At 62.9% G+C, this 25,185-nt stretch overlaps 1 protein-coding gene across 7 annotated transcripts in view; it reads left to right on the forward strand.

Annotated features, from left to right (window-relative positions):
- ARHGEF10 (Rho guanine nucleotide exchange factor 10) overlaps positions 1 to 25,185 on the forward strand; it is a 111,964-nt gene that overhangs the window by 12,154 nt on the left and 74,625 nt on the right. For 5 of the 7 annotated variants that reach the window (XM_053216212.1, XM_053216213.1, XM_053216216.1 and 2 more), the window contains exons 2-5: positions 13,593 to 13,660; positions 21,294 to 21,443; positions 22,036 to 22,323; positions 24,660 to 24,723. In XM_053216212.1, coding sequence (XP_053072187.1) covers positions 13,593 to 13,660; positions 21,294 to 21,443; positions 22,036 to 22,323; positions 24,660 to 24,723 — 570 coding nt within the window. Of the gene's footprint in view, positions 1 to 10,643; positions 10,703 to 13,592; positions 13,661 to 21,293; positions 21,444 to 22,035; positions 22,324 to 24,659; positions 24,724 to 25,185 lie in introns of those variants that run through there. The other 2 variants (XM_053216215.1, XM_053216214.1) reach the window with 2 other exon arrangements.

The following is a 25,185-nucleotide window of genomic DNA, read 5'->3' on the forward strand; positions in this document are numbered from 1 at the left end:
CCAGCTGCCCACAGTGTGACCCACCAGGAGCTCCTGTGTCTCTTCCCCTCCTCTTCCTCCTTCCTCACAAAACCCCTTTCTGGAGTTTGTTCCTTACTAGCAGGTCCTAAATAAGGAAGTATTTTCCCAGCTCTACAAACGTGCACGTACGGCCTGGGCATCAGCCAAGGAAACGTGTGTTCCTTGTTCTGAGCCAGCGTTCAACAGCCTGCACCCTTCCAGAGGGAGCCTGCCTGGATGTGTCCCACCCCGAGCCACACGCACTCCCTGTGGGGAGGGCTGGACAAGGCTCCTTCCCTCCTCTTTCTCTCTTTAGGGGAGGGGGATGGTGCTTCCTCCTGGACTCCAGATTGGGGGGCCTGAGCTGGGCTCAGAGAACAACAAACAAGAAGGTTGACATGCACATGAATTCATCTCAGCCACGGCAGAGGCCTTGGGTGGGGGGAGGCAGGGGTGCAGAAGTCCTGGGTGGGGAAGGAGGCAGGGGTGCAGAGATCCTGGGAGGGGGAAGGAGGCAGGGGTGCAGAGATCCTGGGAGGGGGAAGGAGGCAGGGGTGCAGAGATCCTGGGAGGGGGAAGGAGGCAGGGGTGCAGAGATCCTGGGAGGGGGAAAGAGGCGGGGTACAGTTTCTGGGTGGGCAGAAGGAGGCAGGGGTGCACAAGTCCTGGGAGGGGGAAGGACGCAGGGGTGCAGAGGTCCTGGGTGGGTGGAAGGAGGCAGGGGTGCAGAGGTCCTGGGAGGGGAAAGGAGGCAGGGGTACAGAGGTCCTGGGTGGGTGGAAGGAGGCAGGGGTGCAGAGGTCCTGGGAGAGGGAAGGAGACAGGGGTGCAGAGGTCCTGGGAGGGGGAAGGAGGCAGGGGTGCAGAGGTCCTGGGAGAGGGAAGGAGACAGGGGTGCAGAGGTCCTGGGAGGGGGAAGGAGGCAGGGGTGCAGAGGTTCTGGGTGGGTGGAAGGAGGCAGGGGTGCAGAGGTCCTAGGAGGAGGGAAGGAGGCAGGGGTGCAGAAGTCCTGGGTGGATGAAAGAAGACAGGGGTGCAGAGGTCCTGGGTGGGTGGAAGGAGGCAGGGGTGCAGAGGTCCTGGGAGAGGGAAGGAGGCAGGGGTGCAGAGGTCCTGGGAGGGGGAAGGAGGCAGGGGTGCAGAGGTTCTGGGAGGGTGGAAGGAGGCAGGGGTGCAGAGGTCCTAGGAGGAGGGAAGGAGGCAGGGGTGCAGAAGTCCTGGGTGGATGGAAGGAGGCAGGGGTGCAGAGGTCCTGGGAGGGGGAAGGACGCAGAGGTGCAGAGGTCCTGGGTGGGTGGAAGGAGGCAGGGGTGCAGAGGTCCTGGGAGGGGAAAGGAGGTAGGGGTGCAGAGGTCCTGGGTGGGTGGAAGGAGGCAGGGGTGCAGAGGTCCTGGGAGGGGGAAGGAGGTAGGGGTGCAGAGGTCCTGGGAGGGGGAAGAAGGCAGAGGTGCAGAGGTCCTGGGTGGGGAAGCAGGCAGGGCTGCAGAGGTCCTGGGAGAGGGAAGGAGGCAGGGGTGCTGAGGTCCTGGGAGGTGAAGGAGGCAGGGGTGCAGAGGTTCTGGGTGGGTGGAAGGAGGCAGGGGTGCAGAGGTCCTAGGAGGAGGGAAGGAGGCAGGGGTGCAGAGGTCCTGGGTGGATGGAAGGAGGCGGGTGCAGAGGTCCTGGGAGAGGGAAGGAGGCAGGGGTGCAGAGGTCCTGGGAGGGGGAAGGAGGCAGGGGTGCAGAGGTTCTGGGTGGGTGGAAGGAGGCAGGGGTGGAGAGGTCCTAGGAGGAGGGAAGGAGGCAGGAGTGCAGAGGTCCTGGGAGGGGGAAGGAGGCAGAGGTGCAGAGGTCTTGGGTGGGGGAAGCAGGCAGGGCTGCAGAGGTGCTGGGTGGGTGGAAGGAGGCAGGGGTGCAGAGGTCCTGGGAGGGGGAAGGAGGCAGGGGTGCAGAGATCCTGGGAGGGGGAAAGAGGTGGGGTACAGAGTTTCTGGGTGGGCAGAAGGAGGCAGGGGTGCACAAGTCCTGGGAGGGGGAAGGACGCAGGTGTGCAGAGGTCCTGGGTGGGTGGAAGGAGGCAGGGGTGCAGAGGTCCTGGGTGGGTGGAAGGAGGCAGGGGTGCAGAGGTCCTGGGAGGGGAAAGGAGGCAGGGCTGCAGAGGTCCTGGGAGGGGGAAGGAGGCAGGGGTGCAGAGGTCCTGGGTGGGTGGAAGGAGGCAGGGGTGCAGAGGTCCTGGGAGGGGAAGGAGACAGGGGTGCAGAGGTCCTGGGAGGGGGAAGGAGGCAGAGGTGCAGAGGTCCTGGGAGGGCGAAGGAGGCAGGGGTGCAGAGGCCCTGGGAGGGGGAAGGAGGCAGGGGTGCAGAGGTCCTGGGAGGGTGGAAGGAGGCAGGGGTGCAGAGGTCCTGGGAGGGGGAAGGAGGCAGGGGTGCAGAGGTCCTGGGTGGGTGGAAGGAGGCAGGGGTGCAGAGGTCCTGGGAGGGGGAAGGAGACAGGGGTGCAAAGGTCCTGGGAGGGGGAAGGAGGCAGAGGTGCAGAGGTCCTGGGAGAGGGAAGGAGGCAGGGGTGCAGAGGTCCTGGGAGAGGGAAGGAGGCAGGGGTGCACAAGTCCTGGGAGGGGGAAGGACGCAGAGGTGCAGAGGTCCTGGGTGGGTGGAAGGAGGCAGGGGTGCAGAGGTCCTGAGAGGGGGAAGGAGGCAGGGGTGCAGAGGTCCTGGGTGGGTGGAAGGAGGCAGGGGTGCAGAGGTCCTGGGAGGGGGAAGGAGGCAGGGGTGCAGAGGTCCTGGGTGGGTGGAAGGAGGCAGGGGTGCAGAGGTCCTGGGAGGGGGAAGGAGGCAGGGGTGCAGAGGTCCTGGGAGGGGGAAGGAGGCAGGGGTGCAGAGGTCCTGGGAGGGGGAAGAAGGCAGAGGTGCAGAGGTCCTGGGTGGGGAAGGAGGCAGGGGTGCACAAGTCCTGGGAGGGGGAAGGACGCAGAGGTGCAGAGGTCCTGGGTGGGTGGAAGGAGGCAGGGGTGCAGAGGTCCTGGGAGGGGGAAGGAGGCAGGGGTGCAGAGATCCTGGGAGGGGGAAGGAGGCAGGGGTGCAGAGATCCTGGGAGGGGGAAAGAGGCGGGGTACAGAGTTTCTGGGTGGGCGGAAGGAGGCAGGGGTGCACAAGTCCTGGGAGGGGGAAGGACGCAGGTGTGCAGAGGTCCTGGGTGGGTGGAAGGAGGCAGGGGTGCAGAGGTCCTAGGAGGAGGGAAGGAGGCAGGGGTGCAGAGGTCCTGGGTGATGGAAGGAGGCAGGGGTGCAGAGGTCCTGGGTGGGGAAGCAGGCAGGGCTGCAGAAGTCCTGGGAGAGGGAAGGAGGCAGGGGTGCTGAGGTCCTGGGAGGTGAAGGAGGCAGGGGTGCAGAGGTTCTGGGTGGGTGGAAGGAGGCAGGGGTGCAGAGGTCCTGGGTGGGTGGAAGGAGGCAGGGGTGCAGAGGTCCTGGGTGGGTGGAAGGAGGCAGGGGTGCAGAGGTCCTAGGAGGAGGGAAGGAGGCAGGGGTGCAGAGGTCCTGGGTGATGGAAGGAGGCAGGGGTGCAGAGGTCCTGGGAGGGGGAAGGAGGCAGGGGTGCAGAGGTCCTGGGTGGGGAAGCAGGCAGGGCTGCAGAGGTCCTGGGAGAGGGAAGGAGGCAGGGGTGCTGAGGTCCTGGGAGGGGGAAGGAGACAGGGGTGCAAAGGTCCTGGGAGGGGGAAGGAGGCAGAGGTGCAGAGGTCCTGGGAGGGCGAAGGAGGCAGAGGTGCAGAGGTCCTGGGAGGGCGAAGGAGGCAGGGGTGCAGAGGTCCTGGGAGGGGGAAGGAGGCAGGGGTGCAGAGGTCCTGGGAGGGGGAAGGAGACAGGGGTGCAGAGGTCCTGGGAGGGGGAAGGAGGCAGAGGTGCAGAGGTCCTGGGAGAGGGAAGGAGGCAGGGGTGCAGAGGTCCTGGGAGAGGGAAGAAGGCAGGGGTGCACAGGTCCTGGGAGGGGGAAGGACGCAGAGGTGCAGAGGTCCTGGGTGGGTGGAAGGAGGCAGGGGTGCAGAGGTCCTGGGAGGGGGAAGGAGGCAGGGGTGCAGAGGTCCTGGGAGGGGGAAGGAGGCAGGGGTGCAGAGGTCCTGGGAGGGGGAAGAAGGCAGAGGTGCAGAGGTCCTGGGTGGGGAAGGAGGCAGGGGTGCACAAGTCCTGGGAGGGGGAAGGACGCAGAGGTGCAGAGGTCCTGGGAGGGGGAAGGAGGCAGAGGTGCAGAGGTCCTGGGAGAGGGAAGGAGGCAGGGGTGCAGAGGTCCTGGGAGAGGGAAGGAGGCAGGGGTGCACAGGTCCTGGGAGGGGGAAGGACGCAGAGTTGCAGAGGTCCTGGGTGGGTGGAAGGAGGCAGGGGTGCAGAGGTCCTGGGAGGGGGAAGGAGGCAGGGGTGCAGAGGTCCTGGGAGAGGGAAGGAGGCAGGGGTGCACAAGTCCTGGGAGGGGGAAGGACGCAGAGGTGCAGAGGTCCTGGGTGGGTGGAAGGAGGCAGGGGTGCAGAGGTCCTGGGAGGGGGAAGGAGGCAGGGGTGCAGAGATCCTGGGAGGGGGAAGGAGGCGGGGTACAGAGTTTCTGGGTGGGCGGAAGGAGGCAGGGGTGCACAAGTCCTGGGAGGGGGAAGGACGCAGGTGTGCAGAGGTCCTGGGTGGGTGGAAGGAGGCAGGGGTGCAGAGGTCCTAGGAGGAGGGAAGGAGGCAGGGGTGCAGAGGTCCTGGGTGATGGAAGGAGGCAGGGGTGCAGAGGTCCTGGGAGGGGGAAGGAGGCAGGGGTGCAGAGGTCCTGGGTGGGGAAGCAGGCAGGGGTGCAGAGGTCCTGGGAGAGGGAAGGAGGCAGGGGTGCTGAGGTCCTGGGAGGTGAAGGAGGCAGGGGTGCAGAGGTTCTGGGTGGGTGGAAGGAGGCAGGGGTGCAGAGGTCCTGGGAGGAGGGAAGGAGGCAGGGGTGCAGAGGTCCTGGGTGGGTGGAAGGAGGCAGGGGTGCAGAGGTCCTGGGTGGGGGAAAGAGGCGGGGTACAGAGTTTCTGGTTGGGCGGAAGGAGGCAGGGGTGCACAAGTCCTGGGAGGGGGAAGGACGCAGGTGTGCAGAGGTCCTGGGTGGGTGGAAGGAGGCAGGGGTGCAGAGGTCCTGGGAGGGGGAAGGAGGCAGGGGTGCAGAGGTTCTGGGTGGGTGGAAGGAGGCAGGCGTGCAGAGGTTCTGGGTGGGTGGAAGGAGGCAGGGGTGCAGAGGTCCTGGGAGGGGGAAGGAGGCAGGGGTGCAGAGGTTCTGGGTGGGTGGAAGGAGGCAGGGGTGCAGAGGTCCTGGGAGGGGGAAGGAGGCAGGGGTGCAGAGGTTCTGGGTGGGTGGAAGGAGGCAGGCGTGCAGAGGTTCTGGGTGGGTGGAAGGAGGCAGGGGTGCAGAGGTCCTGGGAGGGGGAAGGAGGCAGGGGTGCAGAGGTTCTGGGTGGGTGGAAGGAGGCAGGGGTGCAGAGGTTCTGGGTGGGTGGAAGGAGGCAGGGGTGCAGAGGTCCTGGGAGGGGGAAGGAGGCAGGGGTGCAGAGGTTCTGGGTGGGTGGAAGGAGGCAGGGGTGCAGAGGTCTTGGGTGGGGGAAGCAGGCAGGGCTGCAGAGGTCCTGGGTGGGTGGAAGGAGGCAGGGGTGCAGAGGTCCTGGGAGGGGGAAGGAGGCAGGGGTGCAGAGGTCCTGGGTGGGTGGAAGGAGGCAGGGCTGCAGAGGTCCTGGGAGGGGGAAGGAGGCAGGGGTGCAGAGGTCCTGGGTGGGTGGAAGGAGGCAGGGGTGCAGAGGTCCTGGGAGGGGGAAGGAGACAGGGGTGCAAAGGTCCTCGGAGGGGGAAGGAGGCAGAGGTGCAGAGGTCCTGGGAGGGCGAAGGAGGCAGGGGTGCAGAGGTCCTGGAAGGGGGAAGGAGGCAGGGGTGCAGAGGTCCTGGGTGGGTGGAAGGAGGCAGGGGTGCAGAGGTCCTGGGAGGGGGAAGGAGGCAGGGGTGCAGAGGTCCTGGGTGGGTGGAAGGAGGCAGGGCTGCAGAGGTCCTGGGAGGGGGAAGGAGGCAGGGGTGCAGAGGTCCTGGGTGGGTGGAAGGAGGCAGGGGTGCAGAGGTCCTGGGAGGGGGAAGGAGACAGGGGTGCAAAGGTCCTGGGAGGGGAAGGAGGCAGAGGTGCAGAGGTCCTGGGAGGGCGAAGGAGGCAGGGGTGCAGAGGTCCTGGGTGGGTGGAAGGAGGCAGGGGTGCAGAGGTCCTGGGAGGGGGAAGGAGGCAGGGGTGCAGAGGTCCTGGGTGGGTGGAAGGAGGCAGGGGTGCAGAGGTCCTGGGAGAGGGAAGGAGGCAGGGGTGCAGAGGTCCTGGGAGGGGAAAGAGGCGGGGTACAGAGTTTCTGGGTGGGCAGAAGGAGGCAGGGGTGCACAAGTCCTGGGAGGGGGAAGGAGGCAGGGGTGCAGAGGTCCTGGGAGGGGGAAGGAGGCAGGGGTGCAGAGGTCCTGGGAGGGGGAAGGAGGCAGGGGTGCAGAGGTCCTGGGAGGGGGAAGGAGGCAGGGGTGCAGAGGTTCTGGGTGGGTGGAAGGAGGCAGGGGTGCAGAGGTCCTGGGAGAGGGAAGGAGGCAGGGGTGCAGAGGTCCTGGGAGGGGGAAGGAGGCAGGGGTGCAGAGGTCCTGGGTGGGTGGAAGGAGGCAAGGGTGCAGAGGTCCTGGGTGGGTGGAAGGAGGCAGGGGTGCAGAGGTCCTGGGAGGGGGAAGGAGGCAGGGGTGCAGAGGTCCTGGGTGGGTGGAAGGAGGCAGGGGTGCAGAGGTCCTGGGTGGGTGGAAGGAGGCAGGGGTGCAGAGGTCCTGGGAGGGGTAAGGAGGCAGGGGTGCAGAGGTCCTGGGAGGGGAAGGAGGCAGGGGTGCAGAGGTCCTGGGTGGGTGGAAGGAGGCAAGGGTGCAGAGGTCCTGGGTGGGTGGAAGGAGGCAGGGCTGCAGAGGTCCTGGGAGGGGGAAGGAGGCAGGGGTGCAGAGGTCCTGGGTGGGTGGAAGGAGGCAGGGGTGCAGAGGTCCTGGGAGGGGGAAGGAGACAGGGGTGCAAAGGTCCTCGGAGGGGGAAGGAGGCAGAGGTGCAGAGGTCCTGCGAGGGCGAAGGAGGCAGGGGTGCAGAGGTCCTGGAAGGGGGAAGGAGGCAGGGGTGCAGAGGTCCTGGGTGGGTGGAAGGAGGCAGGGGTGCAGAGGTCCTGGGAGGGGGAAGGAGGCAGGGGTGCAGAGGTCCTGGGTGGGTGGAAGGAGGCAGGGCTGCAGAGGTCCTGGGAGGGGGAAGGAGGCAGGGGTGCAGAGGTCCTGGGTGGGTGGAAGGAGGCAGGGGTGCAGAGGTCCTGGGAGGGGGAAGGAGACAGGGGTGCAAAGGTCCTGGGAGGGGGAAGGAGGCAGAGGTGCAGAGGTCCTGGGAGGGCGAAGGAGGCAGGGGTGCAGAGGTCCTGGGTGGGTGGAAGGAGGCAGGGGTGCAGAGGTCCTGGGAGGGGGAAGGAGGCAGGGGTGCAGAGGTCCTGGGTGGGTGGAAGGAGGCAGGGGTGCAGAGGTCCTGGGAGAGGGAAGGAGGCAGGGGTGCAGAGGTCCTGGGAGGGGGAAAGAGGCGGGGTACAGAGTTTCTGGGTGGGCAGAAGGAGGCAGGGGTGCACAAGTCCTGGGAGGGGGAAGGAGGCAGGGGTGCAGAGGTCCTGGGAGGGGGAAGGAGGCAGGGGTGCAGAGGTCCTGGGAGGGGGAAGGAGGCAGGGGTGCAGAGGTCCTGGGAGGGGGAAGGAGGCAGGGGTGCAGAGGTTCTGGGTGGGTGGAAGGAGGCAGGGGTGCAGAGGTCCTTGGAGAGGGAAGGAGGCAGGGGTGCAGAGGTCCTGGGAGGGGGAAGGAGGCAGGGGTGCAGAGGTCCTGGGTGGGTGGAAGGAGGCAAGGGTGCAGAGGTCCTGGGTGGGTGGAAGGAGGCAGGGGTGCAGAGGTCCTGGGAGGGGGAAGGAGGCAGGGGTGCAGAGGTCCTGGGAGGGGGAAGGAGGCAGGGGTGCAGAGGTCCTGGGTGGGTGGAAGGAGGCAGGGGTGCAGAGGTCCTGGGTGGGTGGAAGGAGGCAGGGGTGCAGAGGTCCTGGGAGGGGTAAGGAGGCAGGGGTGCAGAGGTCCTGGGAGGGGGAAGGAGGCAGGGGTGCAGAGGTCCTGGGAGGCGAACCAACTGGTGAGCTGCAGTGGCCAGGGGCAAGGGCAGGAGGGCCTGGAGGGCAGGCAGCGGGGCAGCGCGGGTGTGGGCCGCGCTCCAGTCCTGGACACTTTCAGTCTAAGTGCAGTCCTGGCTGGGCTGTCTGCCCTCCTTCTCCAACCTCTGGCCCGCACCCTGTCCTTCGTTCCCTCCCAGGACCCCCTGGATTCTGTGTCCTCGGGCCCCCGAGTGGGCTGCTCCTGTTAGGATTTCCTTGTGGTGATGCTTCGTTGTGCTGAGGCTGGGCGTTGTCTTTTTCCCCGGGAGGAGCTGTGTCCTCTCCTTGTGGCTGGGAGCTGAGGCCACGCAGCAGGGGCGCAGCTGTGGGAGGGAGGGCAGAGGGAGGGATCAGAGTTTGCAGGGGGAGTGCCGGGAGAGGCTGCGTGGAGATGGCTGGCGTGAGCTGGGGACGGCAGATGGCATGCAGGGCCCCGGCTCTGGCTGGGGGCGCACGCCCTCCGGGGAGACCTCACATCCCTTCCCTGGAGCAGGGGCGAGTGGGAAGGAGCCGGTGAGCGGCTGGCTGCTGCCTCAGGTTCTCTGATCGCCGTTGATCCCGGTACATTTGCTTCTCTCTTACTTCCATTTGGGCCAGTGGGTGCGGGAGGGAAGAGGCCTCAGGGCTGGCGACAGTGTGACACGGGCACGTTTCTTAGGGTCAGAAATGCGCAGACACCCGCCCCCCGCGTAGCCTTGACGAGATGATGCCTCGCTGTCCCCCCGGCGGTAAAATCCAGGCGATCACGGGACGGAAGTGCCAGGTGACAGCGATGTTCCCTGCAGGTGTCAGAGAAGACCCTCTTTCCTCCCCACCCCTCCCCTTTTTTGTGAGCATTATCTCTACTTAAAAGTCTGGAAACGTGAGGACGGGGGGCTGACGTGTTTGGTGTGCCGTGGAATCTGGTTAAATGTAGACCCTGCCATTCCAGCAGGACGTGCTCGCTGAGCTCTCGGGTGCCCTCCCTTCTCCCCTCGTGGTCTCTGTTGAGGGACAGCCTTACGGACGTGACGCCGACCCAGAGGCTCCTGGTTCCAGTACCAAACTGAGCGCACCTGCTGTGAGCCCCCGGGATTTCCTGGCTCACGCCGATGGCTCAGTGTCCAGCCCCCTGGCCCCTCAGCCCCAGGCTCTGTCCTCGGGGCCGCCTCCCCCTAGGCCTGAGGGACGGGGCCCCGAGGCTCCCTGCCCCAGCCGGGCTCTGCGCCGATGTTCCGAGCCAGCCCCTTAGTCTGGGACGCTGGCAGGTGCTCTGATCCCGGCACGATTGGTGGCGGCGGGCTCGGGTGGAGGCCCACCCAGAGAGTGGGGAGACCGTTGGGGTGGGTGTTGGGGAGCCGAGCCCAGAGTGCACTGTGCGTGGGGTGCCGTGCGCTAGCAGAGCTGAGCCCGATGTGCCAAGAGCCTGTCCCCTCAGGGGTGCTGCCCCAGCCTCGTGGACACGGGGTCGTCTCACCCCCAGTGGCCCTCGGGTGGGCGGCGCAGCTGAGGACACCGAGGCGCAAACAGCAGAGCCTGGTCCAGCCGGGAGGGGTCAGGACGGCAGGGTGTCGGCAGAGTCCGGCCCCTAGCCCTCTGCTGCTGATTCACCTGCTTCTCGGGGGAAGGGGCCTAGGTTGCGAGAGTGCCGCGGTCCTCAGATTCCAGACCTCAGCGTCGCTGCGGTCACAGGGTACGAGCCGCAGGAAGCACCGGCCCCCTGTGCCTCAGCATCCTGCTACCCACCGGCCCCAGATGCTACCTTGCGCGTCCCCGCGGATCGTGCAGGGCACACACACAAAAATGCCACGGGAGTAAAGGTTCAAGTCTATTTCCGTGATGTCGCAGAAGGCAAGGGAAGCGATCTGGGGTGTTCCCTGGCCTGGGAAACCATCTTGTGACGTGGAGCCACGTGGCCTCCAGACCCGTGGCACAAAATCCTCCTGCAGCGCTTGACCTCTGGCCGCTGCCGTGACTGGATGCGTCATCGTTTGGTCGAAAACCGCAATCTGGGTGCACGATGCAATCTCTCATTAGGATGCCGAAATTGGAGAGTGACAGCAGTAACACAGCCTGGACTGGAATTACTCACGCTCTGTCCGTCAGAGGACGGCATCGTGTAAGCGACGCTTGTCCCGTGTCCCCGGGTCGGTCTCGGGCAGAGTGGGCTGCAGCCCGGCCCAGCCCCCAGAACGCCGTCTGCCAGCCCAGAGGGCACCCGGGGAGGGTGTCCACTGCCAGGCACCCGATGGTGCAGAGAAGTGGCTTCAGAACCTGCTTGGCTGCGGGGGGCCCGGAGGGCCCGGGGGTGCAGACACGGTGCCCGGGCAGGCTGCAGGCACGGTCGGTGCCTCTGTGACTTCCGGAAGCCGACTTGTGCGTTTGCTGCCTAGAACATTTCCTTCTCAGGAGCACAGCTTCCTGTGGACGCTGATCTTGGAAGCAAACCGTCACCGGGCACTCTGCGATCTTCCTGGCGCTCACCGGCTACCAGAGCACAGATCATGGCACGGGGGCCCCCGGGCTCCAGCCCCAGCTCGGGCGCACGGTGAGCGAGCCCCGGGCTTGCTTGGAACGGGTCCTGTGTGCAGCAGGTACCCTGTGGGCGTGAGCCGTGCTGGTCAGCGGGCCGGGCGTCGGGGCAGTTCTCGTGTTGTGCCGCGGTTACCCGTGGGGAAAAGCCCAATTGGACTCTGCTCTGATGTATTTTAAGGACAAACGATTCGCATTAATGAGATTTGTGCACGAGGTTTAAAGAGTTTGGAAGCCGAGTAGGGCGTGTGATGCAGAGAAGAGAATCGAGTTAAGACGAAGAGCGTGTGGCTGGTCGATGTGGCTGAGCTCCCCCAGGAGGGACCCCGGCAGCCACGCCACCACTCCGTCCCCACCGGGAAGGATACCTTTTTATGGCCGGCCTGCAGCACGTCTCACGTGGGAGGAGAGCGTGTGCAGAGATCATACCGCGTAGAAAGCTGTGCTTTGCTCTAAAGCCCAAGAGCCCCTCTGGCTCCCGTGGGCTCTGCCACGTGGGAATGTCATCCTCTGCAGCTAAGAGCGCAGGATGTGTGTCCCTGGTCTGTGGACAGAATGCCTAGAAGCCGGAAGCCCTGGTCCACTCACCTCTCAGATGGCTAAAAATACCAGTTTCCCTTCCTTTCCTCGCTTCCTGCCTTGACTGTGGCATCCGTTGGCCCCTCTTCCCGCGGATGTCTCTTCTTTCCTGTTCCCCCCGGTGCCTGCGGGGTCTTGGTGCGCCGGGAGGGGCCGGGTCCAGTGTTGGGACCAGCCTGGCGTTTCCCTGTGTGAGCAGCACCGGTGAGAGCCCCCCGCGCCCTCGACAGCCTCATGTACGTCACGACAGGTCGCGGCTGGCGCACTCCAGGGAGATTTGCAGGCTCACCTCTGGAATGTGTCTGCATTTGAGGGTGAAGGCCCTCCCCCCCTCGTGCTGCGGAGGCCTGCGTGATTCCTGCAGCCTGTCACGTACCCTGCCCCTCTTGGCACCGCTGCCCCAGAGCAGGTGGACCCTCTGGTGTCCGTGCCAGCTGGGCCAGCAGAGCGTGTGTGACCTCCTGCAGGGCTGCAGACCCGCAGGCTGCGGGCTGTGACCTCCTGCAGACTCAACTTCGGTGCCTTGACCACGGTGGACGTTGCAGGGACATTTGCTGACGTGGCAGGCGTGGTGTTCCTGTTAGCGTCTCGGTTCCTGTGTCCCCGTCCCTGGGGACCAGGTCACCTGAGGTCGCCGCAGCTTCTTGGCCAGACGTGCTTCCTCCCACATTATTTTCCCGAGGGTTCGCTGTGGTCCGTGCACGTCTGTCTGAATTGTTTGGAGACCTAACTCTGGTTTCTGGCCAAATTTTGCTGTGGCCTCTGTTGACACCACTGAGTGTGTGTCGTATCAGATCTCTGGAGAGGGGCTGGGGTGGACATGGTCTCCCAGAGCACAGATGGCAGTGTAGCTGGACCACCACCTGCTGCCATTCACCGAGTGTCCCCTGCGTGCTGGGCCCTGTTCTGATCCCCATGGCCGCCGAGGCCCGTACCATCCCTCCGTTCCAGGTGGAGGCTTGGGCTCAGAGATACGGACACTCTGGGGCTCCTGGTGGCCCGCAGGAGAGCAGGGAGCAGAGATCACAGCCCCAGCGTGTGCGTCCATGTCTGTCCTGGGTCTCCCTGTGGGTGGGTTTCTCCAGGACCCCCAAGCCTTGGTTTTCTCATTTTGAAAATAAAGGGAACCTGTTTTCCGGAGGTGTGGTGTTTCCAAGTGCACAGCAAGGAGATGCTAAGCGAGAGAGGCCGGCACATGGCAGGTGCGTGGCCCACTTGGGCCCGTGTGGGGGCCACTTCGGGGGCTGGGGTGTGGCCTGTGCAGGGCTGATGTGTGGCTGATGTGTGGCTGGTGTGTGACCGGTGCATGGCCCGTGCATGACCAGTGTGGGGCCCTGTGCGTGGCTAGGGCATGGCCCAGGTGGGACCTATGTGGTGGCCAGTTCATGGCTGCTGTGGGGGCCGGTGTGGGGCCCGTGCGGGGCTGGTGTGGGGCCCTGTGCATGGCTAGGGTGTGGCCCAGGTGGGACCTGTGCAGGGGGCCAGGTTGTGGCTGCTGTGGGGGCCGGTGTGTGGCCTGTGTGTGCTCAGTGCGTGGCTGGGCAGGCAGTGCCAGTGGTGCCCTGCCAGAGCCCACACGAGCAGTCCCTTCTCCCACGTGGGTTGACAGCGGGCTGCATCCTGGTTCCTCCAGCATGTTCCGCACTGTGGGCGGATGGTGGCCAGGGCACTGTCACCGTTGTCACTGTCCCTTGCTGCTGTCCTTGCTGCATCGGAGCCTGGACATTTTCACCGGCTCGTTCTGGTGGAAGCCGGGCAGGTGTTTGATACCCTAAACCCTCGTAAACAGGGAGGGGGCTTACGGGACGGCCGCCTCGCGGCCCGGGGACTGACCTCCTCACAGTTTGGCTGGTTTCACGCTCATTCTCAGACTTGGGTTTCCTCTGATCGCATGTACGGGAACGGGATCTGCAAAAAAGAGAGGAAAACGTGTGCAGAGATGTGGCCTAGACCCAGGGTTCAGAGACTGAAGGCTGAGGAGATCGTGAGCGTGGCCCACGGTCCTGGGCGGCGAGGGCTTCACTCGAGGCTGCAGCGGAGGGAACGGGATGGGGAGACGTGTGCAGGGCGGGAGGGGCCATCCCCGAAGCGTGGGCGCAGACGCAGCTCCAGGCGAGGACCGGGGTGGGGGGGTGGGGGGAGTGAGGCCACCAGGACTGTGTGCTCCGTGCTCTGGGCGTGGTCTCAGAGGACACTTGGCAGGCCTTGTGGGGGAGGGGCTGGTGCTGTAGCTGCCACCGTGGATGACCGCTGGCCTGGCCTGGAGAGCCCCCTGCAGCCCAGGGCGGCCTCTGCCTGTGGTGACCGTGGTGTCTTTCCTTCCCCAGGGCTCCCAGGAGTGAGCGTCCCAGCTGCACGATGGACCAGCCAGAGCCGCCCGCCCCCACGCCCGAAGGTAATGGGGCGTCCTTTGGGGGCCCTTTCCCCCTCGGGGACGGGGAGGGGTGACCACAGGTACCGACGAGGTGGAGCTCAGCCGCCCCCCCCCCCCCATCCCCTGGCCACCAGGGCCCATCCTCACTTTGGGGTAACCTGGCTGAGCGCCTCCCCGGCCCTGGGCCCCCCCGCGGGGCACGGGCCAGCACAGCCTGCTGTGAGCCCTACCTGTGGGGACCCATCAGTGCCCTCCGGCATGGAGGGTGGCCTGGAGGATGATGAGGAAGGGAGACGTCCCATCCAGCTCTGGGGCACGTTCCTTATCTGCCTCCCTCCACCACTGTGAGGACCGTGAGGGAGGGGTGCAAGTTAACGTTTCCTTGTCCTGTCCCCTCGCCACTGTGGGGCGTCGGGGGCTTGGTGTCACTCCCCGCTCATGGGGCAGGGCCTCCTTCCGGGCTCCCCGTTCCCGAGGCTTCCCCAGACGTGCCCCCGTGGACAGACTCACATGTCCCTTGCACACCTGGAGGCTATAGGGCCTGAAAGGCAGAACCCTCAGCATGTGAAGCTGCGAGAGTGTGGGAGGAACCCACGCAGGGCCCGTGGCTCTTCCATGCCCTCCCGCTCCCGGCAGGCGTGGGCCCTGGGGAAGTGCCCTGGCCCGGCTCTGCGCTGCAGGTGGCTCTGGGCCTCGGGCTCCCAGTCGGAACAGAAGGAAGGCAGCCCACAGGTGGAGCCGCTCCTGTGGGGAAGCAGGGCTCGGGCCGAGGGGTGCCTGGGCTGCTGGGCGCCGGGCCCCCCAGGAAGGCTCAGCTTGACTGGAGAGCCCTGTGGGGAGGGCTGGTCCAGAAGGAGCCAGTGATGCTGGGCTATGTGGCCAGAGGGACCCCTGCACACCTTCAGCCAGAGTCTGCACTCGGGTGTGACCTAAGAGCCAGCTGTCGACCTTGGAGAGTTTCCTGAGCCCCGGGGTGAGGGTGGCTCGCTGGAGGGCACTCCAGGAATCCCGCGGCCCAGGCCGTGCACCTGCTCCTTCTGTGGGGCGCCTTCCGGGGGGGCTGGCTCCCTCCTCGGGCTGCGGCCGGCGGGCTTTGGTTATGGGGGGGGTCCTGGATGGCCCCCGTGCAGGTGTCCGCCGTGTGTTGGGGTGACACTGAGGCTCCTCCAGGCTGGATCGTACTCGATTGTCATAATTGGGAAGGTCCCAGAACCGCTCACTGCTTACTCCCCTACCAGCTGGGTGTAGCCTACACACACGTGGCCGGGCGTGTCCCCGGGGCTGGCACACCCAGCTTCAGGGAGCCTGTGGGCTGCCTTCCGTGGGACGGTCCCTGTATCCTGTGTCAACGGTTTCCATGGCCTGCATGGGCCGTGCTGACTGCTCTCCCCGGGATACCCGTGGTGTGCACACCGGGTGGCTGGGCCGCGCCGTGTCTGGAGCGTGGTCACGGCAGAGCAGAGTGGCGCTCCCAGGGTGGGCTCGCCGCACTTGTTGGGGAAAAACTAGAAAATAAAAGGCCCAGAAGCCCTTTCTGCACCAGTTGTTAAGAGTGTGTGGGACTTGTGACTGTTGAAAATCTGATGGCGGTGCGTGCCTTTTTCCACCACGCTTTGTCCGCTGTTTTCAAAGGAACCGGAAGCCGCCCTTCTCTCGTTCCGTGTGTCCCAACATCTGGCAGCAGCCGGCTGGGGCTGGTCCCGTGCGTGACGGAGCCTTGGCAGTGATACTGAGTGGATCTGCAGGAACGCCCGTCCACCCACGGGCTTCGCCCCCAGATGCACCTCTGCACTTGGTCTGGGACGGGAGGGGGGCCCTGACCACACGGTCGGGGTGTGGGTGGCTGTGCTAGTGGGCCGGGCCAGGGACCTGGGAAGGGGAGTCACGGCCTGTGAAGCCCAGGGCATCGGGGGGCCGCGGACAGGCTCTGCGAGGCTTCGGTGGGCGGGAGCACGTCCGATACCTGGAGAGCAGTGATGTGACCGGGGCTGGGGGGGCAGCAAGGCTGTCTTCTGGAAGTGTGCTGAGGGGGCAGCTCAGACGTGTGCTCTCCGGGAGAGAAGTAGTGCTTGAACGTGGGGTGCACGGTAACCAGCCCCCATTTGGGTGGTTATTTCGGAGTCCTCCCGTGTGCTCCTGAAACGTGCACGTTTTTATTTGTGACTTCTGTCTCAGCGGAGGAGGGAAAGAGGGCCAGGCAGGAGCCGGGACAGTGGGGGGCTGCTGAGGGCGTCGGGCAGAACCACCCCGCGTTCCCTGCAAGCCCACACCCACCCTGTTCTCCACGTTCAGAGTGACAAGCAGGCTGACCGCAAGGCCTGTCACTGTGGGGCCCAGCCGGTTCGGTCAAGCCATCTGTGGGCCAGGCCCCAGGCCCTGTGAGCTGGGAACTGACCCTGGGCGGCAGGCAGCCGGGAGGTGGAAAGGATCCCCCCATGGACCCCTGTTCTCGGTTCCCCTGGAAGATTTCCTCCGGGCAGCTCTGGGCGTGTGGCCAGCGTCCTTACAGGGTGGGGGGAGAGTGTCCCCATTTCTGTGGGTGGATGGCTTCTTCCTGGCTGGTAGCCTGTGGGTGTGCCTTCTGGCTTTGGTGTGGACTGAAGGCCGCTATTTGACAACAGAGAACATCATAGTTCAAGAACCGAGATCCTGATCCGCACAGCCTTGTGGGCAGTTGACTCTTGTGACCCTTAGCGATGGGCACCCACAGGGCTTTGTGGGCGGGGACAGAGAGGGATGGGAGGCAGGGCAGGTTGGGAGTGGGCGGGGACACAGGGGGGTGGGGGCAGGGCTGGGTCGGAGGGCCTCATGGAAACCCCAGCAGAGCTCCTTGGATGGGGGTCTGGGGCTCTAGCAGGGGGTCTGGGTGTGGACTTGGGGTTTTGTGCAGACGGACACCAGGGCCTCCAGCAGGTCCGGCCTCCCCGTAGGGAGAGTGTCAGGTGCGCTGGAACTCTCTGTTGGGGGCAGAAGCAAGGGGGTCCGTGGAGGGAAGCAGAGTCAGCTTGGGGAGCTGTTCTGAGTGCGGTGGGCGGTGCCACAGGCCTGCACCTGTCACAGCCTGGAGGCAGACATCCGGGATCCCAGCCTCCTTCAGAGGCCTCTCTCCTTGGCGTGCAGACACCGTCCCTCCCCGTGTCCCCACGTGGTCGTGCCTCGGTGCGTGTGTGTCCTGACCTCTTCTGATGAGGACACCCGTCGTACTGGAGTGGGGCCGCCCTAGCGACCTCATTCTACCTTAATCACCTTTGAGGCCCCGTCTCCACACGTAGCTGTGTTCTGAGGTCCTGGGGTTAGACCTTCAGCCTAGGGTGTAGGGGGACACGGTTCTGTCCTCGAGAGGGACTGAAACAAGCAGCTGGGTGTGTGGGAGGGAGCCGGGAGACTGTAGTGTCATTGATGCCAAAGGATGGTCATGTTAAACGGGGCGGTGAGGTCACCGTAGGGGACAGCGGGGAAGGACCACGGGCATTGGCTCTGGGGACAAGGCACCCAATAGCGCGTGAAGCCAGGTCACTAGCTGGTCGGGAGGCATCAGGCATTCCGGGGGTGGCAGGGGAGGTGACCTGGCCGAGTGCAGGGGACGTTTCTGGGCTGCTGTGTGTGACGCTGTGATGGTGGCCACACATCACGGTGCCTTTGTCCACACCCGTGCGGTGCGCATCACTGGATGGAAACCGTGGACTCTGGGTGACGGCGGCCTGTCCGTGGGGGCCTGGCCCTGTGCTGCCCATCTTCCTTGCTGAAGGCACTGAACAAGAATTACCTTCTTCCTTTAAGGGGAAGACCCTGTCAGGCTTTGTTATTTGAATTTTTAAAAATATTCATTTAGTTTTGAGAGAGAGAGACAGAGTGTGAACAGGGGAGGGGCAGAGACAGAGGAAGACGCAGAATCCAAAGCAGGCTCCAGGCTCCGAGCTGTCAGCACAGAGCCGGACTTGGGGCTCGAACCCACAAACCACCAGATCACGACCTGAGCCAGAGTCAGATGCTTAACCAACTGAACCACCCAGGCGCCCTAGGCTCTGTTGTTTGAAGCAGTGTTCATAAAATCAGTTTCAGGTATATTTTATCTATTTCTTAAAGTCCGGCAGTGATGAACTGTGACTTCCGAGAGGAGGGTTGATGGAGGGAGAGCAGGCAGGTGGTTCTGAGTCCCTGCTGCGCCCAGTGGAACGTGTGGGTGGCGGGATCTCCATGTGTCACGTCGCCCGGTCACAACGCGAGCTCTCCCGTCATCACCTTCGGCTGGGTGTTTAACTCGTATTGTTTCCCTGTCACGTTGACCCGGCAGACACAAATCCAGTCGTGGGAACAGTTGTATTTGGAAAGCATCCTGTGCGTTTTGGTTTTTCTCTGTTGAAGAGATTTATTGCCCTGGGACGTGTTCCCCAGGTTACTCCTGTGAGTAAGCTGACTGACTCCCTAACGGTAACGCCGAGAACCCACACGCCGACCTCCCTGTCGTTGGGCCCAAGACCCGACTTGGTGGGAGAGCGCACGTCGCGTGACTGATCCGCGGACACAGGCTGCGTTCACCCCCAGGTCCGGTCCGTGTCTGCTGCTTTTTCTTGTGACGCCGTCCTCACTCGGTGGCGGCGGTGAGCTGTGCGTCTGTGTTTATTAAGTACGAACCTCAGGGGATTAGCCTGCTCCTGGAGTTTAGCCCAAGTGGAAATGTGGTCTGAACCCGAACACAGCCTCACGGCAGGCAGGAAACGTATGTGTTGTAGGGAGTTTGCCGAATGCAGGGAATCACTGTGGAGAAAGTACCAGTCGTTTGCAGAAGCCACGGTTAGTATTTGGGTCTGTGTGTGAAGGGGATGAAATTAGTAAAACCAACAGTCTCTAGATGATTCCCTTTATTGTGGTAAAATATACGTAATATTTACCATTCTTCAGTGCCCCTCGGGAGCACGAAAACCACCAGCAGTGCCCTCCGCCTCCAGAACTTTCCATCTTCCCAGACTGAAGCTTTGTCCCCACGAGATACTGACCCCCATCCCCTGCCCGGCCCCCGGCACCCGCCGTCCTGTCTTCCATGGGTGCTGTCACACTGTGTCTGTCCCATGGTGACTGGCTCCCTTCACTCCGCAGAATGTCCCCAGGGTCCGTCCGTGTGGTGACAGGTGTCAGAATTTGTCCTTTCTAGGACTGAATGCTCCCCGTTGTGTGCGTCGACCACAGTCCATCTGGCCGTTCATCTGGCCGTGGACTCTTGCCTTGTTTCCGTCTCTTGGCTGTTGTGAATTATCCTGCTTGAATGGTTGCACGCTCACACAGTGGCACACTCGTGTGGTTGCACACCTGTATGGGCGCACTGGGATCTGTGTGCCTGCTTTAATTCCTCCAGGTGAGGCTCGGAAGCAGGATCCTGGGGTCGTTCGGTGGTTCTGGTTCTGTGCTTCCTTCGTGAGGGGCCTCCTTACGGTTGCCACGGCGGCCGCTCTGTTTTCTGGTCCTGCCAACGCTGCAAGGGGTTCCAGTTTCTCCAGACCCTCATCAGTGTGTGTTATTTTCAGTTAAATGGGTGTGGAAAGACCGATTAGAAAGGCTATTAACTTAATACGCCAAGACCTCTTTCCAAATTCTCGAATAAGCTTCGACCAGATAACTTTAATGGCTTCGTGAGTGTCTGGCTGTATAAATGCGTAATATGTAGAGTCTCTTTCCTACTAAAGGACATTCAGGTGAGTATCGTGACGGTCTCTGATTATTTCCTTAAGATAAGTGTTTCGCAGTAGGATTTCTGCAACAAGGGATGTACAGAATTGTCCGGCATTGGTACGTGTTGGCGAGTTCTCTTCCACAAAGTCGCCAATGCCTACTCTCACCAGAACAGTTTTCTGAAGCCTTTTCCGGATTCCATTTCGGTATTTGCCCCATCATGCTTTTAGCACGTGTCAACTGGGGAGAAATTGCCCTAGAATGCTGCTTGTGGACCCGGCAGTCTCGTTCCCCCTAGGTCCTCGCTGAGGGGCCCCTCCCTCCTGCCCCGACAGAGCCTGTCCACCTGACCTCTGTGGTAAGGTGTTTCCTTCAAAACACCTGTTAGGACGTGTTGCCGGTTCCAAAGACCGAAGGGAAAAATGAGCACCTGGTATTTAAGACCGTTGTTTCTGGACCATCGAAGGTTCATCTGGACCCACAAGGCCACAGCTGGAAAGAGCGTCCTAGACTGGCTCAGGTAGCCCCAGCTCTGTCACCTTCTCTCCCTAGAAACCAGGCCACCTCTGAAAGCCCGAGTCTCACGTCCTACCCCCCAGCCCCCCCCCCCCTCCCCCGGCTCCACTCCCCCCCACCCCGGCCCCGCCCCCCGGCTGCCAGGTGGCTGTGGAACATTTCCTTCCTGGAGAGCACACGTCGCCCCCGGCACAGCATCTGCATCTGCTGGGGCGATGCTGACCGGGGCCCTGCACCAGGAGCGAGAGGCGCTGGGGGTGGACCTGGAGGGGACGAGGCCCTCTCCCCGCCCCCATCATGCTGGGACAGTCCGTGCCCCGACTCACCCCACCCCCACCCCGACCCAGGGGAGGTGACTCCTCCCCAGCCTCTCTGCACCCCCCGTCCCCACCATCCCCAGAACCCACCTGGCTCTGGCTCAGGGGTGCTGGCTCTGTCACCCCACCACCCCGTGGCCGGCTTCCCAGCCCGTGTTCACGCGTCTTTGGCTCTAAGATGACTGCTTCAGATCCCACATTCCCACACTCAGGCCTGTGTGACCGCTGGGTGGAACCCTCTGGAAGGGAGGAGGGAACCCGCTCCGGGCCCTGGGCGCCTCTCTCAGCAGATCCCTCTGCAGCCCAGTGGGACCGGAGCTCTCTCTCCGTGGGGACGCCTGATGCCCTGGCCCACCCTGCAGCACCCCGGTTTGCTTGCAGAGTGAGCGGTGTGGGTTCCATCTTGGGGTCATTTCTCCCTCTCCACAGTGCCCACCTACTCGTTCCTTCGCAAGGAAACCGCCCTGGACACCCCAAGGGTGCAGGGTCCCCATCCTGGGAGAGGGTCCCCGTGTGGGTGTGCAGGGTCCTCGTCCTGGGAGACGGGTCCCCATGACCAACTTCCCGTGATCTGTGTGAGCACCAGATGCCCACAGACCGTCTGGGTACAGAGGCGTGAGTTGTGCACCAGTGGAGAAGGCCGTCAGGTTTGGGAGTTTTCTGTGTTCTGACTTCCGGCCCCAGTGTTGGGGTGCCGTGGAGCAGCAGAAGCTCCCTCCCCACTGGGCTGTCCCCTGCCCCAGCCCCCTAGCCTGGGCGTGGTCACCAGGGTGCTGTGGCCTCTCACGGGATGGTGGACGGCATCTGTGGGTCTGAGTGGCCTCCATCCTGCCCCGTACACATCCACACGTGGGGACGCGTGCAGGACGGGGACCGCAGGGTGGGCCTGGCCTGGGCAGGGGTTGCGAGGTCCCCTTCCTTGGGTGGCATGTACGTTGTGGGTGATTGGCGTGGACAGAACCGAAGGGGCCTGGGGCCCCGTGGGGCTTGAGCGGAATCCACTAGTGTTGAAGTCTGTGGCCTCCCTCGTTTCCTGGCGCTTCCTTTCCCTCATCCTCTGCCCGTCGCTTCCGCCACCTGCGCAGTCCCTGGCACTGAATGCTAGCGCGTCTCTGCTCCTGCGGCGGCTGAGTCTGTGTTCTTTTCACCGTTAGAAAGCGAGGTGAAATACGACAGGAACAACAACGAAGAGGACGAGGGGGAGCAGTTCGATTTCGACAGCGGAGACGAGATTCCAGAAGCGGATCGGCCAGCCGCGGGCGCCCCGGCCGGTGGGGGGGGCGCGGATGCCGCGTCTGGTTCAGGTGAGTCCCCGGGCCGCCCCCAGCGCCCGTGGCCCAGCAGCCAGCTCGTCCCGACCGCGGGTGAGTGACGTGGGGGGAAGTCGGTGTCCTGGAGCGGGACGTGAGCTGTGATGGCTCATTGGAGTTTGGCCGCGCTCCTTTGGTCCCTGGCATTTCCCACGGGTGTCAGGCTGCTTGGCGGCCCCTGGCGGCCTCTCGGACGGGGGTGGGTATCGGCCACATCTCAGCACCGTGTCGCTGCGTGGTGGGAAACATTTCTGACACTAACGCTCTTTGCGATGCATGGAGTCCGTGTTGGGTCCTGGAGGTGGCTGCTTTTGTCCCGACCACAAGGGCTGGTTTCTTGTCCACAGCGAGGGCTCCCCGCACAGTCAGTGGCTCCCCTGGTCCAGCAGCTTCTACCTGATCCCTGTCGGCAGAGAAGCCGCCCCGGGAGCTGCCAGGCCCTGGGGTGTCCCACGCTGACCCCAGCAATGCTCCGCCCTGTACTCCCAGATCTGGGCGTCTCCTGGGTGCCCTGGTGTTGCGTGCCCTTTGGGGGGGCGTGGCTCCACTTGTCCTCACCTCCTCCACACTGTGTGTTTGCCTCCAGGAGGCGAAATCAGGAGGGGAACGGACGCGGAGGCCCCGGTGGAAGGCCCGACACTTGAGGTCCCGACACGGGTGAACCCCTACTCCGTCATCGACATCACGCCCTTCCAGGAGGAGCAGCCCCCGCCCGCCGACCCGGATGCCGAGGAGGAGAGCGCCAGCCCGCCGGTGCCCAGCGGGTACTCGGTGCCCGTGCCCTGCGGCTACGCTGTGCCCTGCAACCTCCCGCTGCTCGTGCCGGCCTACTCCAGCCCCGTCGTCATCCGCGCCGCGTCCCTGGAAGAGGAAGGTAGTGTCCTCCTCCTCGCTGCGCACTGTGGGCCGTGACCGCCTGTCGTCCGTGAGTCCCGCAGTCCTCCGTGTTCTGGTAGAGCCTCTGGAGCCGACCCGGGTCACCTTCCCCCGGCAGGTGCCTGTGGGTCCGCGTGCATGAGGGCAGCGGGACGTTGTAGTGCGGCCCTCCCTGAGCAGAGGGCGGCCTGTTCCGTTCCGAGTGCGGCCAGTGAGGCAGCCCAGCCAAGTGTTTGTTCTCTTGCCGAGATCTGCGTGTGCTCCCTATCCGAGGACGCAGCACGGGCGCTGTCCTAGGTGTAGAGGCTCTCAGGGACGCGAGGCCGCTCGGACACGGAATCAGAGCTTGTGCGAGATTTCAGTAAACACGTTCTCTCCTTCCCAGTTGTGACCATTGAGGGGAAAAAAAAAAGTCTTCGTTAAAGAAGCTCTTGAATTTGTTTGGAAACCACAGGTTTTTAGGGTTGAGGTTTTTCACATGTTTTCTTGTAATGGGTTGGAATCTTGGAAATTAACTGTGGTCAACAATGCTATTTGTGTTTTGTGGCCTCTGACAAGTAAGAACAATGTGAAAATAAGGAAGTAATTGAGAGGAGAAGGGGGGGCGCCCGGGGGGCTCAGTCGGTTGAGCATCCGACTCTCGATGTCGGCTTAGGTCATGCTCTCGAGGCTTGTGAGGTCGAGCCCCACGTCAGGCTCGGTGCTGACAGTGCAGAGCCTGTCTGGGATTCTCTCTCTCTGCCCCTCCCCCACTCTTGCATGAGCACACGCGTGTGCACATACGTCCTGTGGTGCCCTGGCCGGCTACCTCACCATTTGCACCGTGTGGTTCCCTCGTGGACACAGGGCGGCCTGGCTCTGTGGGCTCGGTCAGCATGCACGTCCTCGCTGAGGCTCCCTCACTCGCATAGAGGCTCCCCTGGGACACGAGCCTCAGAGTCGGGGACAGCTGGAACCCGTCATCTTCCCCACTGCCCAGAACCAACACTGAGCCTCCACTTTCATTCATTAGTGGTCCTCCAGTGGCCAGAGACTCATGGTGCTCTGCCTCGTGGCACGGTCTTCCAGATCCTTCCAGAACAGTGAGAGATGACCAGTGTGTGTGGCCAGCGGGAGAACTTCATCTCGAGTGTGCTCACCATACCATCATCAGAGTTCTCGTTTTAGCAGACATCACCTCCGGGTGCATCTGCTTTCTCAGAAGGGGGAGCGCCGGGAAGGAAGGTGTTGGGGGGGTGCATTGAGGCACGCGCGGTGTGCATTCAGGGGTGGCGAGAGGGGCCCCTGACACAGCCGCAGGGAAGGTAGTCACTGTGTGAAGTGTGCTCGCTGCCAGTCCACATCCTTTCTTCGTTGACTTTGTCGAGTATCTTTGTCTTTTAGGAAGTCATGTGGGCCATTTTTGGGGGGAGTGTGGTGTGGTGGGAAGTCTTTGGAACGGGCAGGTCTGAGTTCAGATCGTGGCCCTGCCTCTGACCTGGCATGTGCTCCTTGGCAGACAGTGAGGTTTTCCATGGCCTCGAGAACTTGTCGAGTTCATGCCTCTACAATTCCTGGTGCCCCGCCAGGCAAATCCCACCGCCGGGTAAGGGGTATTTGTTACTGTTTAGCGGGATCAGGGGACCAGTTTTATGAGTGAGATCTCCAAGCTTATTGCGTTAAGCCCAGCCTTCCTGGACCTTGAGTTAACTGCTGAGCACTTTGAAAGTGGTCACGAACGTTTGCCTAGCACACAGTAAATTCCTTCTAAAACGGTGTTTATGGACAGTTTCCCAGTGTAGCAATTAACCAGTTGTTGGTTGAGCACGTGGCTAAGCCTGAGCTCATCACCCCTTGGTAAATCAAACCCAGAGGTGGGAGAACGGCAGTCAGCTGGACATGTGTGACAGACTGTGTGCGTGTGTGCGTGTGTGCACGTGCGTGTGAGTATATAAAAACTTGGTTGCCAGATATCATGAACGTAACTCTCCCTTGAGAATCTTTGGAGGCTCCCATTTAGACATACTTTCCAATAAATCACAATTGTAAAGTCTCGTGAAAAGTTAAGACACAGGAGAAAATTTGTTTCTTACTGTAGCCTGCTTTCTTTGGGTTTAATTCCAGCTGTTTCAGGAGCCTTTGGATATCACTTTTTACTGTAATCCTGTTTTGAAAACATCTTATTTTGAATCTAACCTAAAAAACCTTAAATCTATCAGTTAATCATTTTTATGCTAAGATAAGCCTATCATTCATAAGAATGGAAAATAGGGAACCATTTTAAATGTAAAAATCCGTTTCCTACAATTTTACCCTAAGCATGAAACCATATGATTTTTTTTTCTTTCCTCACAGAGACACAGGAAGTAGCAGAAGACAGCCCATTTAATTCTTTAAGTTCTGAGGATCCAGCAAACAGGTAAATTTTTTCATTTTACACACGTGCCCTGGGTCCATGACCGTTCCCTGTAATGTGGAGTGTGGGACACCTGTCCTGCCTGCCCTCGGTGCTGTGAGGTGGCGACCGAGCACGCCTGCTCCCCGCCCCAGACCCTCCGCTCCCAGTCCTGCATCCATCTGCTCTCTCGCCCAGGGGCTCCCAGGATGGGTGTCAGAGTACGAGGACTCGGCTGAAGGTTCATACTGTCTGTGTAGAAGGACAGACTGTACAAACGCACATGCAGATAGGCCCCGGAGAGGTGGCCCTCCTCGGCCTCCACCCTGGAGATTCTGTGTGTACTTCAGCCTTGGGAAGGGTCTCAGAACCCTGTGGGGCCGGAGGGGATTTTTCAGTGTGTCTGACCCAGCTTTCAGCAAGAGTACTTCAAACTGATTTGATTGTAGACCTTTCTTTCATGCCACTTGCCTTCAAAAACACTAT

This window comes from Acinonyx jubatus, chromosome B1, assembly GCF_027475565.1.
Source record: "Acinonyx jubatus isolate Ajub_Pintada_27869175 chromosome B1, VMU_Ajub_asm_v1.0, whole genome shotgun sequence".
Taxonomy (NCBI): Eukaryota; Metazoa; Chordata; class Mammalia; order Carnivora; family Felidae; genus Acinonyx; species Acinonyx jubatus.